We start from the raw sequence: 13,970 nt of genomic DNA, 5'->3' as shown, positions 1-13,970 counted from the left end.
GTTGTATTAATTTGGGACCTTTCGCATCCCACAATTGTACCAGACTATGTTTGGAATATTTATTTCTCGCACAGAATAGGTCAACTTTTGTACTATGGGGATAGTAGATTGACATAGGCTAGTGTTTTTTCTATTTGTTAGGCCTACTCATCTTGTTGGCTGATGAAAAGTAAATGTGGAAAGTTCTTCCAATATCTTCAATATGCGCCTCGGAATTGGATAAGGATGCGTGCAGTTGCGTCCCCGATGTGTCGGTCTTCACTTGTAGCCTGTGAGAAATACCCAATCATGTGACTGAGAGGCATGTGAGTGAGAGGTGCTTTGGGCAGGCAGTAGGGAGAAGGGATTTATAATGATTATATTCAGCCAAAGGGCATAACGGCACTGGCCACAAAATGCATGGATTTTTTGGGGGGAAATTAGAGCCACACAAAGGGGATGCAGCCGGGAAATCCGAGGTATTATCAAGTGCTTGTCAAATTGTGAATGAGAGACTGATGAAGTGTGTGCGGCCTGTGCAAGAAACAAAGCAGAGCTCATGCCTTTCATGCAACTTTTTTCAAATCATCATTAGTCACATCATACAGCCTTAGAATGTATTAAAAATCTAAACATATAGGCCAACATTTGTATCACAACTAAAGTTACATAAATAACTCTAAATTAAGCATATAGGGAGTACCTGTTTCTTTGTTAACCGCTCAACACAGAATGCATGTGTGGAGAAAAGACCCTTTCTATTTTATTCAACTAGGTTCAATTGTATTCTTCATACTATAAAGTAATATAAAATAATGCTACGGAATTCTAAGCAAATCTTTTCTGTTAAATGAACTAGTGTAGCTCACAGCTATATGGCATAGCCAGATCAGGGCCTAACATAAGGACCATGCAGACTATGCTATTCTGTTCTTCTGAAATAGACTACATTTTCTTCATATCTTTAGACCTGTCTAAAATAAATACTGGATTTATTGTGATGGGTAGGCTATATTGCATGGATTTATTAGACTTTTTAAAATGTAGATGTTCCAAAGGTCTGCATCATGTGTGGAAGACAGGAGATGCTAAATGTGTTTATGTTAATTAACAGTCAATTACAGTGAGACCGGTAGTTTTTTGCTTGACAATCAGCAGCTGACAAAATTTCATGACCACCACAGCCCTAGTTATAAGAATATATAGGGCTTGACTGTACTGTACGCACGAACTGACTGCTATTGCATTTCAGTAACTTACAATTAATTTATACTTTGTTTCCATTATCTGAAATGTAAACAATGTATTTTACAGTGTTGTTGTCGTCGTGGAAGTAGTGTTTAGCATGGCGATAGTCCTTACCATGTGCTGCTAGCCTGACTAATAACACATGATGGTTGTGCGAATCCTGTAGGTGAAGGTAACTGGAGGATTTCAGAAGCAGTAAACACTTCTAAGAATTTCCACTTGATTGAAGGGCTGGAGCCTGGGACGGTGTACACTGTGCGTCTCTTGGCCAAGTCACGGCTCGATAATGCTAGTATTTTCGAAGACGTTATACAGACCAGGGTCAAAGGTAAGAGAGAATAGTCCCATGGTGTGCAATTGGTAGCCATCAACTGTCCATTCCACTCACAACAACAGAATACCAGATTGACAAGCATTTGTCGACAATTATCGTGAGATGTGTTTTTATTTCCTGTGTCCTTCATTTTATATTATTTTATAAGTGATTGACAAATGTTACCAGGGGAAAGTGAAAAAATAAAACAATAGGGGATATCATTGAACTATGGAGGTCTATTGAGAAAAAAAGTTATTTTCATGACCTCAACGGACTTCCATATGGTTCACATGCCAAGCAGTTTTTGTGCTATCTGTTTTCTAATGTACTTGTTGTTAAATGAGTTGTTTAGGGCATGGGGCAAACTAACCTCATTTGTCTGTTTGGGGTGGGTTAGGTTTGGCCAGTCTTCACTTGGGAGTTTCCACCCAGGGCTGGTTCATCGGGATGATGTGCGCTGTGGCTCTCCTCACCCTCACTGTGCTCATCGCATGCTTCGTGACCCGCAACAAGGGTGGCAAATACGCAGGTACGCCATCTCACCCAAACATGTCTTCCAGTGTCCAAGGTCAGTTTTGTCTTTGAACTTCGCTGGTTTTGGCATCTATTTAATTGGATAGAGGAAATAAATTGCTTTTCAATTCATCAACCGAACATTACCCTATTGTTTTCAATGGTGATTTTTTTTGTTTATTCACAAATTGAATGTCTGTTAATTTCCTGATTTGAGTGAAATAAAATTGACCCCGAACCTGGCTAACAACTTTAGCTGTGTGGGAATGCTCTTTGCATACCGTGCATGTCAATCTGTCCATGCATGTGGGAAATCAGACAAACCCCATTCAACCCTGTGTGTGTGAAACATCGGCAAGGTGCTAGAGGCCTTCTTTCCTTCCCAATTGTCCCTCCTTTCTGTGCTGTGGCCCTCGTGTCCCAGTCCGGCACCGCTGATTACTAGGGTTGTCAAAGACAGGTTGGAATCAGCCAGCTTTGTTCCCCTTCTCCGCCTTCACCTGGACCCGGCCCTGGCTCTTCTCTAGCCTTTGTGCACCCGTCTCGGCCTCACAAAGGTGCTGCCGTCTCACCCGCTCTCTTTCGCTCTCACCATTTCTCCCCTCTCCGCCTGCGGGAGCTGTTAACATGAACACTGAATATTTCATCACCCCTGTATTCCCTCCTTTACTTGTCCTGATGCTTTTCATGAAACCCCTCTCCTTTGTCTCTCTCAAAAGCCCCTTTACTTTTTAATCATATTTACACATAGAGCTGTTGGAAATCGTTTTGAACAGACGCACAAAAGAGCATTCAGGATGGTTGAGGAGATATTTTTGGTCATTTGAGATGTTTGTTGTTCATATCCTTCTGTGGTTTTAACTATGAGAAAATTACACATTTGTGTTACATACGTGTTGTGAAATAAAGGAAACACTAACATAAAGGGCCGTAATAGGGTGTCGGGCCACCACGAGCTGCCAGAACAACGTCAATGCGCCTTGGAATAGATTCTACAAGTGTCTGAATCTCTATTGGAGGGATGCGACACCATTCTTCCACAAGAAATTCCCATAATTTTTTGTTGATTGTGGTGGAAAACGCTGTCTCAGGCACCGCTCCAGAATCTCCCATAACTTTCAATTGGGTTGAGATCTGGTGACTGAGACGGCCATGACATATGGTTTACGTCGTTTTCATGCTCATCTAACCATTCAATGACCACTTGTGGACTGGGGCATTGTCATTCTAAAGGAGACCACTCCCATCAGTATAGAAATTCTTCATCATAGGTTGAAGGTGATGACTCAGAATGGCTTTGTTTTTGTTGTTTTTTACCTTTTGTTTGCCCTCTTGAGTGGACCTGCAACCCACACTATAACAGCTCAAACAACTGAAGTGTTTCCTTTATTTTGGCAGTTTACTGTTCATATATGAAGCTTCTCAGGTTTCACATTAAAACTAAATGATGTTTTGTATTGTAGATCACAGGAACAATAATAGGCTTCAGTTACAGAGTGCTAAGACAATGGCCGGCTCTCCAACTACAGTGGCTCATTCACACAAAATGTTTTAGTGAACGGCATGGCTTTGGTCTAGCCTGGTGGAACCAGTCTGATCGCTACGTTCACCATTCTCTTTCACTTATCATATACTCTTAGAAAAAAAGGTGAAAAGTGGAACCATATAGGGTTCTTCGGCTTTTGGTGCTAGGTAGAACTCTTTGCTTTTGGTGCTTTGCTTTTGGTGCTAGGTAGAACTCTTTTCTACCTACAGTAGAACCCTCTATGAATGGTTCTTCATATAACCGTCTATGAAGGGTTCTACCAATAACCTTTTCATCTCTAACATACAGTATATTTTTCTAAATGAATCCAATCTGTTAGTAGTTAGACTTATTTCACCTTTTACTGAGATGTCTGTTCCAGTTTAGATGATTTAGGTAGTCTCACTAATTAATCTTCCCTACCCTGTCAGTCATTCTGAATGTGGGTTGCAGGACTTGAATGCCTGATGTGGCTTGTAAACCAGGAGATTCAGACTACTGCGACAGAGTATAACTAGGCCCTCAAAGAAAGGCCTTTAGAATTAAACTCTTTATGACAATACATTACATATATCAAAGGCTAATAAGGCTGGTTGAACTGTTCATAGAGGGTTCTAAGAAGAACCCTTCAAAGATAAAACAGTTCTCAATTGAACTCTTCATAGAGAGTTCTAGGAAGATGATAAAAGGGTGATTAGTAGAACCATTTATAGAAGATTCTAGTAAGAACGCTTCACACAGGGACAAGCTTGAAGAATCCTATATGGTTTAACTAAGCACCTTTTTTTCTCAGAGTACTTTTTAAAGGTTCATCCTGTCACTCGATATCTCAGGGATGGAATGCAATCAAACATGTACTGCTGAAAGCCACACTGATTCTTCCTGGCACATGTCATTTGGGCAATCAAAATAATCATGTTTTGTACTGAAGGTAGGACCTGCTTTTTCTCAATGCAGGGACAATGTTACTTTCTCACAACCGGGATCTGCCACAGTGTCGTTTTGAATGATGTCCTGTTACATTTTCTATTAACCTTCATGAATAAGACAATATAAATTCTTATAAATGTGTAAAAATGCGTATAAATGCTTTATACACTATAATAAATGTTCCTAATCTTTATGAATGGTAATGCTTATGAATGTTTATGATTATATAATGATGAACTATTTATCAATTATTTATAAATCATTTTTCATGAAAATGTTATGAAGTGTTACGACAATCTCCTTCCCTTAAATGTAATTGAATTAAAACATTCTAAGAGTCTGTATAGAGCTTTCTGGTACTAGCCTAATAGAACGTGTTTCAATCTTACAGTAAAGGAAAAGGAGGATCTCCACCCTGAAGTTGAGTCCCAGGGCATGAATGATGACACATTCTGTGATTACAGGTGAGCCATTTGCTATTGTTCTTGATAATGGTGAGATTTAATATGGAAGTGCTTACATTGACACCAATATATATTTTCACTATAATATATTTATGATTGAGCTTTGTGGCAATGAGATTAGAAGAACTTCCATAGTTTTCATGATTTCCTTACTGTACATCTCTCTTGTCCCGAAAGAAAACCTTATATGCATGCGCTTTTCTTGGATCAGCACAGAAATGAAAATTCCCAACAGTTTGCAGCTAAGTAAACAAAAAATGTAGGTAATTGTTGTCCTTCAATTGATATGGTTCTGTAGAGTAGGATATTGTGTACAGTATATGTTTTGTCAGTGTGTGTCTGGGTGGGTGCATGTGCACTTGCGTAAAATCACAAACACATTTGTTGTACGTTGCTCCCTATGTAGTAGATGTGCTTTAAAATGTGATTTATTCTAAGACATGTAGGACAAAAGACTTCCTTCAAAGCTGGAAAAAAAACTAAACGGGCGGTCAAAGGCGAGACATCTTTTGATGACCAAAGTCATCAAAATCAGTGATGCACTTCCATCTCTCTCATGTCTGTGTGACCACGCAGTGCCCAGTTAATAACTCCTCTCTCATAGAGAGCACGGCGCTGCAGCTGAGGTCGAGGAGGACGTTGGATTCAGATCAGAGCCCAAAATGAACCCGGGACTCTAGCAGCAACTCTCCAGTAATTTTATCACAGTATGGCGATGTCGCACCATAGCTGTGTTCGAATACTCATACTAACCGTACTATTTGTGACATGAATTGAGTAAATAGTATGCTTATTGGTCATAGTATGGATATAGTTAGTATAACAAAAGTTCCTGGATGCCGTACTACTAAATTTGGTAAAATACGAAGTATACATGCATAGAACACTATTTCCGTACTTTTAGGGCCCATAATGCAATTCTTCAGAAAATTTGCGTGGCTTCACAACGTTTTCAGATTTGACGAAAATGGCGGAAAATATGCAAATTCAGCGAGCGAATACATATTCATTGAACTAACTAATGACAAATGTTGAGCAATGTAATAAAGTAATGACTTTTCAAATAAGTTACGTTACACGTTATGTTGGCTGACAATTTGTTAGCTACGCTATCCTTACGAGACGCATAGCATTACAGCAGTATGTACCGGTATGTTAGTTAGTTACCTAACGTTAGTTGGATACTAATACATCGAATTTGCCAGGCAGTATATTAACTATCTGCTATCTAACGTTTATTGACTTGATTATTCACATTCTTAGCTAAGTGGTATAGTTGTTGTGCGTTTCAATGGACATTGTTAATTCATTGTTAAATCATCAACGCTCTGGATAACAGCCTAACCAGCTCTGCTATGGTGAGTAAAATGGTCAGCGTGAGGTGTTCTCTCATTTGTGTCTGGAAGTAGCTAGCCGACGTTAGCCAGTTAGCTTGGGTGCTTGACTGCCGTTGAACGCTCGGATCAACCCTACTCCTCCGCCAGAGAGTCCAGGGTGCGCTCTGAACGCTCCGAGAGCGAACGCTCAGAATTTACAGTCTGACAACGCTCTGGATTTACGAACGCCCAGAGCGCACTCCGGCACTGCAGATTGAATTTACTGACACACACGAAATCATAAAATGTTTAGCTAGTCATTTGTTATGCTAACAAGCTAGAAAGTGGTTGCATAGCAACAGCATCAACTTCCAGTAGACAGGTAAAGCTCTAGTATGCTCAACTAAAATAATACTGTTCGTTTACAGTATACTAAAATGAACTAATAGTATGCAGTATATAGTCATTAAGTATGTAGTATACAGTATGTTTAGTATGGGTATTCGAACACAGCCCATGATGGGTCGCACCGGCTGCCGCACTCCACCAATAAACATAACACTTAGTGTTATATTGGCACTTGTTTGCCAGCTCTGATGTAGAAAAAAAGAAAGACAGATTGGTAACAATTAAAATGAGGCCAGTGTAAACTGAAAAATTACCTAATATCATACAGATATGAGAAGATTAATGATTTAATAGATTATTGAAAATATTAAAGGCCTGATATGTAAATCTTCACATCTATATCTTAATGCTTCCCCTAATCAATTGTCTCATGCTTGTGTTGACTATTCAGTATGTACAACCATTTGATAAATTATCATATCACACTGAATTATGAATGCTAAATGGGACAGAGATAATGTAGAGTATTACCACATATTGATGGTCCTGGGCTTTAGTGAGGGTGATGAGAAATCCTTGGTACTGAGGTGACCCTTTGTCTTGTCGAGAGACACCTGCGAGCTGGCCATGTGCCCAGTCTTAAATTGGCATCTAATCTCCTTGGCCCCGGCGTGCTCCCCTGGGAATACCAGGAATGACAGGTTGTTTGTCTGGGATTGCATATGGCCACTCTGTACGGAATGAGCAGCACTCGGGCAATTTCCATCTAAAGAGATTTGAAATTGCCTTCCGTCCTGAAGCCTTGGCAATTAGCAATTAGTGAAGTGAAGGGATTGTACGGTGGTAGCCTCACCCCGCCTCCCTTGCCCCCATCCACCCTTTCCCTATCCAAACCACACCCCACCCCCTATGTTAAAGCCATGTTAGCTGTGTGTGTTTCCGTGTGCATGTGCGCACACGTCTGTGAGTTTGTTTGTGTGCGCATGTCTGTGTGAGCATGTATGTGTATATCAGTGTTAAAGCTGCAATATTTAACTTTTTGGGTGACCTAACCAAATTCACATAGAAATGTGTGTTATAGATCTGTCATTCTCATTGAAAGTAAGTCTAAGAATCGGTAGGTATGTTCTATATGCGCTATTTCTATGCCCCCCGTTTTGAAGTTTTGTTTTTGCATCTTTTACTTTTGGTTTTGTACACCAGCTTCAAACAGCTGAAAAGACAATATTTTTGGTTATGGAAAATATATTTCACAGCGGTTTAGATCAGGGATGGCCAACTTTGATGTGGGTGGTACCCACATCCATACCCCCCCCCATTGTAGCGGTGCCCCTTCGTGATAGCAAAGAAAACAAAACATTTATTTAAGTTCATTTTCTGCTAGATATTGCTGTTTTAAATCAAGTTGGCTGCAATTCTACACGTTTTGCGTTGAGGCGGAGAGAAGATTTTGCAATTTTCTAACAAATTTCATGCAATTCTACTCATTTTGCCATGGGATGGAGAGAAAAAAATATCTGTTTTACAATTAATTTCATGTAATTCTACACATTTTGCCATAGTGTGGAGGCAAATGTTTACAGTTTTTAATATGATAACTGATGATCAATGGGCACCACCCCAGTCGGTAATTCTACCATGCTTACTACAAGTTTAGATAGCTGGTCGCTAGACTAATTTTACCAATCTAAACAATTTCCTGACATGGGCAAATTGAGTGACTGCTGATGCACAACCAAATTTCGAAATTGCGTCTTGTGTATTCTAACTCTCAACAGTAAGTTGAGACCCCGACTGAGTTCCCCACAAATTTTTATAAATAAAAGAAACTACAAAAGGGTGCCAGTTGCCCATCCATGGTTTAGATGGTAAAATGATTCTCTACACTATACTTGCTTGTTTTGTCACATAAACTGAAATTAGGAAAATTATTAGATACTATTTCTACATAGTGCATATTTAATTTAGTCAACAATAACTACATTTTACAAAAAATATTCATTAATTATCTATTTTCTCTGACAAAAACTAATGACGATAACGAGACGAGATGCCATCAAAAAAGATATAAATATAACAAACTTTAGTTTTCACTACAGTTGAAGAAAATGTGATGAGACAAGAATGTCTCGACGCAATGTGGAATGCCTGGATACAGCCCTTAGTCATGGTATATTGGCCATATACCACAAAACCCAGAGGTGTCTCATTGCATTATAAACTGGTTATCAATGTAATTAGAACAGTAGAAATACATGTTTTATCATACCCGTGGTATATGGTCTGTTATAAACTGTGTGGTTCGAGCGCTGAATGCTGATTGGCTTTTTCCCGATTTTTAAAATACGAATGCTATTTCAAGTTTCAATGTTTATTTGCCACGTCCACAGGACACAACAAGTGTAAAACAGTAGAGAAGAGTGGGGTAAGTTGAGTATTTCATTCAGCATCACTCCATCAATGGAAATATAGTATTCTTTCTAACAACGATATCTATATACATTTCAGGATGTTGTGAATCCCTGGAAATAATGAGAATTCATGTAAACAATACAGTTTTGAAAACATAGCTTGTTCAAAATAAAATGTATTTTGACACAACCTACCCCTGGTATGGACAGGATAAGTTAAGCTGCCTACAAATGTCTGTAGTGAATTAAATATTACCACTACCTTTTTAAAACCATGTCTCCTTATTTTCCCAAACACAATTCCACACAATCACAATAGTCTTTGTCTTTGTCTTTGAATAATTGTAAGCATCTCTTAACACAGGCTTAACACTTAACAAACACTTTGTACTTTTTAAAACACTTTTAACATAGGCCAGGCCCTGTTGTTACCTCATATCCCAGCAATAATGCCTTGCGTTACGCCTGGGAAGAAAACACTTCAATTTACTCAACTTACCATTGGCTGAACCATTGGCTCAACTTATCCCAAGGCAAACATTTTGACTATATTAGCCCACATAGGGCTAATATATACTTTCATGCATATTATCACACGTAGGGCTAATATACACTTTCATGCTAGGTTTATTGAAGCTTATAGAGACGCCAACTGATGTATAGAACAAAAGTATCTACTTTGGTTTAGGTACAATACATTCTTTTGACATTGTTAAAATCTGTTTTTTGGACTTGCTTACCACTTTTTCCATGTGGTTTCTTCCTTCACAGACTCAATGAAAATGATGACCACTTCCTAAATATTTGGTCAAATTATACATTTTGTGTATGGTTTCCTAGAAACAAGGGAGGCTCAACTTACCCCTTTGGCTCAACTTACCCCTTTGGCTCAACTTACCCCTTCCGCTCAACTTACCCCTTCCGCTCAACTTACCCCTTCCGCTCAACTTACCCCACTCTCCCCTTCAGTGAAATTCTTACCTTGAGAGCTCTTTCCCAACAATGCAGTGATAATAATAATATACTGTAGATAATAATAGAACATAAAATACAATAAAAAACACAAGAACTATGATGTGAGTTAAAAAACATCAGTGCCAGTATCTTATTCAATGTACAGGGGTACTGGAGTGGTTGTGGGTTTATACATAAAAAGTGACTGATAGTAGGATATACATGTAAACAGAGCTGAAAAGTGACTGGTAGCAGGAATATATAACTACGCATGGTAATATATACAGCTCATTTGGAAAGTATTCAGACCTCTTGACTTTTTACACATTTTGTTACGTTACAGACTTATTCTAAAATTGATTAAATTGTCCCCCCCCCCATCTACACACAACACTCCACAATGACAAATCAAAAACAGGTTTTTAGACATTTTTGCCAATGTATATAAAATGTAATATCACCTTTACATACTGTAAGTATTCAGACCCTTTACTCAGTACTTTGTTGAAGCATCTTTGGCAGCGATTACAGCCTTGAGTCTTCTTGGGTGTGACGGTACAAGCTTGGCATACCTGTATTTACGGAGTTTCTCCCATTCTTCTCTGCAGATCCTGTCAAGCTCTGTCAGGTTGGATTGGGAGTGTTGCGCCACAGCTATTTTCAGGTCTCTCCAGAGATGTTCAATCGGGTTCAAGTCTGGGCTCTGGCTGGGCCACTCAAGGACATTCAGAGACTTGTCCCGAAGCCACTCCTGCATTGTCTTGGCTGTGTGCTTAGGGTCGTTGTCCTGTTGGAAGGTGAACCTTTGCCCCAGTCTGAGGTCCTGAGCGCTCTGGAGCAGGTTGTCATCAAATATCTCTCTATACTTTGCTCCATTCATCTTTCCTTCGATCCTGACTAGTCTCCTAGTCCCTTCCGCTGGACAACATCACCACAGCATGATGTTGCCATCACCATGCTTGACCGTAGGGATGGTCCCATGTTTCCTCTAGATGTGACGCTTGGTATTCAGGCCAGAGTTCAATATTGGTTTCATCAGACCAAATAATCTTGTTTCCATTGGTCTGAGAGTCTTTATGTGCCTTTTGGCAAACTCCAAGCAGGCTGTCATGTGCCTTTCACTGAGGACTGGCTTCCGTCTGCCCACTCTATCATAAAGGCCTGATTGGTGGAGTGCTGCAGAGATGGTTGTCCTTCTGGAAGATTCTCCCATCTCCACAGAGGAACTCTGGAGTTCTGTCAGAGTGACATCGGGTTCTTGGTCACCTCCCTGACCAAGGCCCTTCTCCCCTGATTGCCAGCTCTAGGAAGAGTCTTGGTGGTTCCAAACTTCTTCCATTTAACTGTGTTCTTGGGGACCTTCAATGCTGCAGAAATTGTTTGGTATCCTTCCCCAGATCTGTGCCTTGACACAATCCTGTCTCTGAGCTCTACGGACAATTCCTTCGACCCCATGTCTTGGTATTTGCTCTGACATGCACTGTCAACTGTGGGACCTTATATAGGCAGGTGTGTCCCTTCCAAATCATGTCCAATCATTTGAATTTACCACAGGTGGACTCCAATCAAGTTGTAGAAACATCTCAAGGATGATGAATGGAAACAGGATGCACTACACTCTACACTCTCAAAGCAAAGGGTCAGAATACTTATGTAAATAAGGTATTTCTGTTTTTTATTTGTTCATATATTTGCAGAAAAAAAACTGGTTTTCCTTTGTCATTTTGGGGTATTGTGTGTTGATTGATGAGGAAAATGTTTTATTGAATCAATTTTAGAATTAGGCTGTAACGTAATATAATGTGGAAAAAGTCATGGGGTCTGAATACTTTCCAAATGTAAACAGGAGTAATAGTGACCAGTAGCAGGATAAATAGATAAATGTTATTGGAAATTGATAATCAATGGACAGCAGCATAATGGAGTAATACATCTCATCAATAATAATTTTAGCAGCAGCGTAGGTTGTGTCTGAGTGGGTAGAGATCTGTGGATGGGCATAGAGTCAGTGTGGATAGTCTGTGGGAGAGGGAGAGCAGTAATTGTTTGCCATTTAACGGTCTTATAGCCAGGGGATGGAAGCTGTTTAGGAGTCTGTTGGTCTGAGCCTTGATGTACCGGTACCACCTACCAGACGGGAGCATGGAGAACAGTCTTTGTACATTTTCCGGGCCTTTCTCAGACACCGCCTGGTATATACTATTTGCTAAATATTATTACTGTAATAATTCTGTCATTGTTGGAAAGCTCAGATTCTTCCCTCTTTAAGTGAATAATTGTAATTCATCCCCCTCAGATGGTTATGACAAGGAGAGAATTGGAGCTGTAAATTGTTTAAACTTTATCCAGCTATTTAACCATAGCCAGGATTAACCATAGAGTAGGCTACAATCTACCACAATAGCAATGTTGCCAGCTAAGATATAGGAGGGTATTGTAGTTGGACAAGGCTGTCTGAATTTAAGCATCTCTTAACACAGGAAGTTAGAGGTAAATATAAATTATTCAATGAATAAAATGACTGACTGAAACTAGACTAAAACGGTCCAGACTTTTAGACGACTGACAATAACATTAGGGATTCTTCAATAAAGTCTTTGTTGTTCATTGAGAAATACTGCACCAAAAATCGAAGTTAGATATAAAATTGCGTGATTAAGATCTCCTCGGCAAAAACGTCTAAATTAATGACAGATTTCTTGAGTTATCTTAGATTCATTCTGACTATTTTCAGGAAGCGTATACTGGCCTCGGAATCCCAAAATCGAATAACAACACTGTTGCTGCTTTTTCTCGTATTTGAAGTGAAAGTCTTTTAACGGAGTATGCGGGCATGCCAGCCAAACTGAAGCATACTGACGCCTTAAGACTGACATGAAATCTAAAATAGCAGCCATAATTAACACTGGTGTATATGCAGACGTGTGTGTGTGGTGTGTGTGTGTGTGTGTGTGTGTGTGTGTGTGTGTGTATGTGTATGTGTGTATGTGTGTGTGTGTGTGTGTAACCAAAATGAGCCTCTGTCCTTTGTGCTGTGTGACAGTGACAGCGAGGAAAACCCACTGAAGGCTAGCCAATGTTCCCTGGATGGGGGCATGGGAGGGGACAGCGACTATGGGGACGAAGAAGAATGCCAGTTCAACGAAGATGGCTCGTTTATCGGTGAATACTCTGGCCACAAAAACAGAGGCTCTGTAAGAGAGTCCAATGGACCCAGCCCGGTCACTGCGTGAAGGGACAAATGCTTCCTTCGGACTTCAAAGGGACAGCAAAGGGAAATGAATGGCATCATCTGTGTGATGCATGATGTTAATCAGAAATGTTAAATTCCTGTCAATCACAATTGTCTATGATGCATATTTATTTTGTACCTCCACATTGTGACAGATTCATTAGGAAATGTTTTCACATTCTTGTAGACAGGATTGGACATCTGCAGTTTCAATATACAGTACCAGTCAAAAGTTTGGACACCTTTTCATTCAAGGGTTTTTCTTTATTTTCACAATTTTCTACATTGTAGAATAATAGTTAAGACATCAAAACTATGAAATAACACATAGGAAATCATGTACTGTAGTAACCAAAAAAGTGTTAAACAAATCAAATTATATTTTCTATTTTAGATTCTTCAAAGTAGCCACCCTTTGCCTTGATGACAGCTTTGCACATTCTTAGCATTCTCTCAACCAGCTTCACCTGGAATGCTTTTCCAACAGTTTTGAAGGAGTTCCCACATATATTGAGTACTTGTTGGCTGCTTTTCCTTCAGCCGGCTGTCCAACTCATCCCAAACCATCTCAATTAGGTTGAGGTAGGGTGATTGTGGAGGCCGGGTCATCTGATGCAGCACTCCATCACTCTCCTTCTTGGTCAAATAGCCCTTACACAGCCTGGAGGTGTGTTAGGTCACTGTGCTGTTGAAAAACAAAATATAGTCCCACTAAGCGCAAACCAGATTGGATG

The 13,970-nt window shown here is 39.8% G+C and overlaps 1 protein-coding gene across 4 annotated transcripts in view; it reads left to right on the top strand.

Annotated features, from left to right (window-relative positions):
- The window catches only part of chl1a (cell adhesion molecule L1-like a), a 110,210-nt gene extending 96,605 nt beyond the window's left edge, over positions 1 to 13,605 (top strand). For 2 of the 4 annotated variants that reach the window (XM_045696134.1, XM_045696133.1), the window contains exons 23-25: positions 1,941 to 2,072; positions 4,903 to 4,975; positions 13,048 to 13,605. In XM_045696134.1, coding sequence (XP_045552090.1) covers positions 1,941 to 2,072; positions 4,903 to 4,975; positions 13,048 to 13,237 — 395 coding nt within the window. In that variant the 3' untranslated portion in view covers positions 13,238 to 13,605. Of the gene's footprint in view, positions 1 to 1,940; positions 2,073 to 4,902; positions 4,976 to 5,152; positions 5,235 to 13,047 lie in introns of all 4 variants that reach the window. The other 2 variants (XM_045696135.1, XM_014145838.2) reach the window with 2 other exon arrangements.
- The last annotated feature ends 365 nt before the right edge of the window (positions 13,606 to 13,970 follow it).

This window comes from Salmo salar, chromosome ssa15, assembly GCF_905237065.1.
Source record: "Salmo salar chromosome ssa15, Ssal_v3.1, whole genome shotgun sequence".
NCBI lineage: Eukaryota > Metazoa > Chordata > Actinopteri > Salmoniformes > Salmonidae > Salmo > Salmo salar.
Note: the sequence above shows the minus strand (reverse complement) of the source record. Positions and strands in the feature narration are given on the sequence as shown.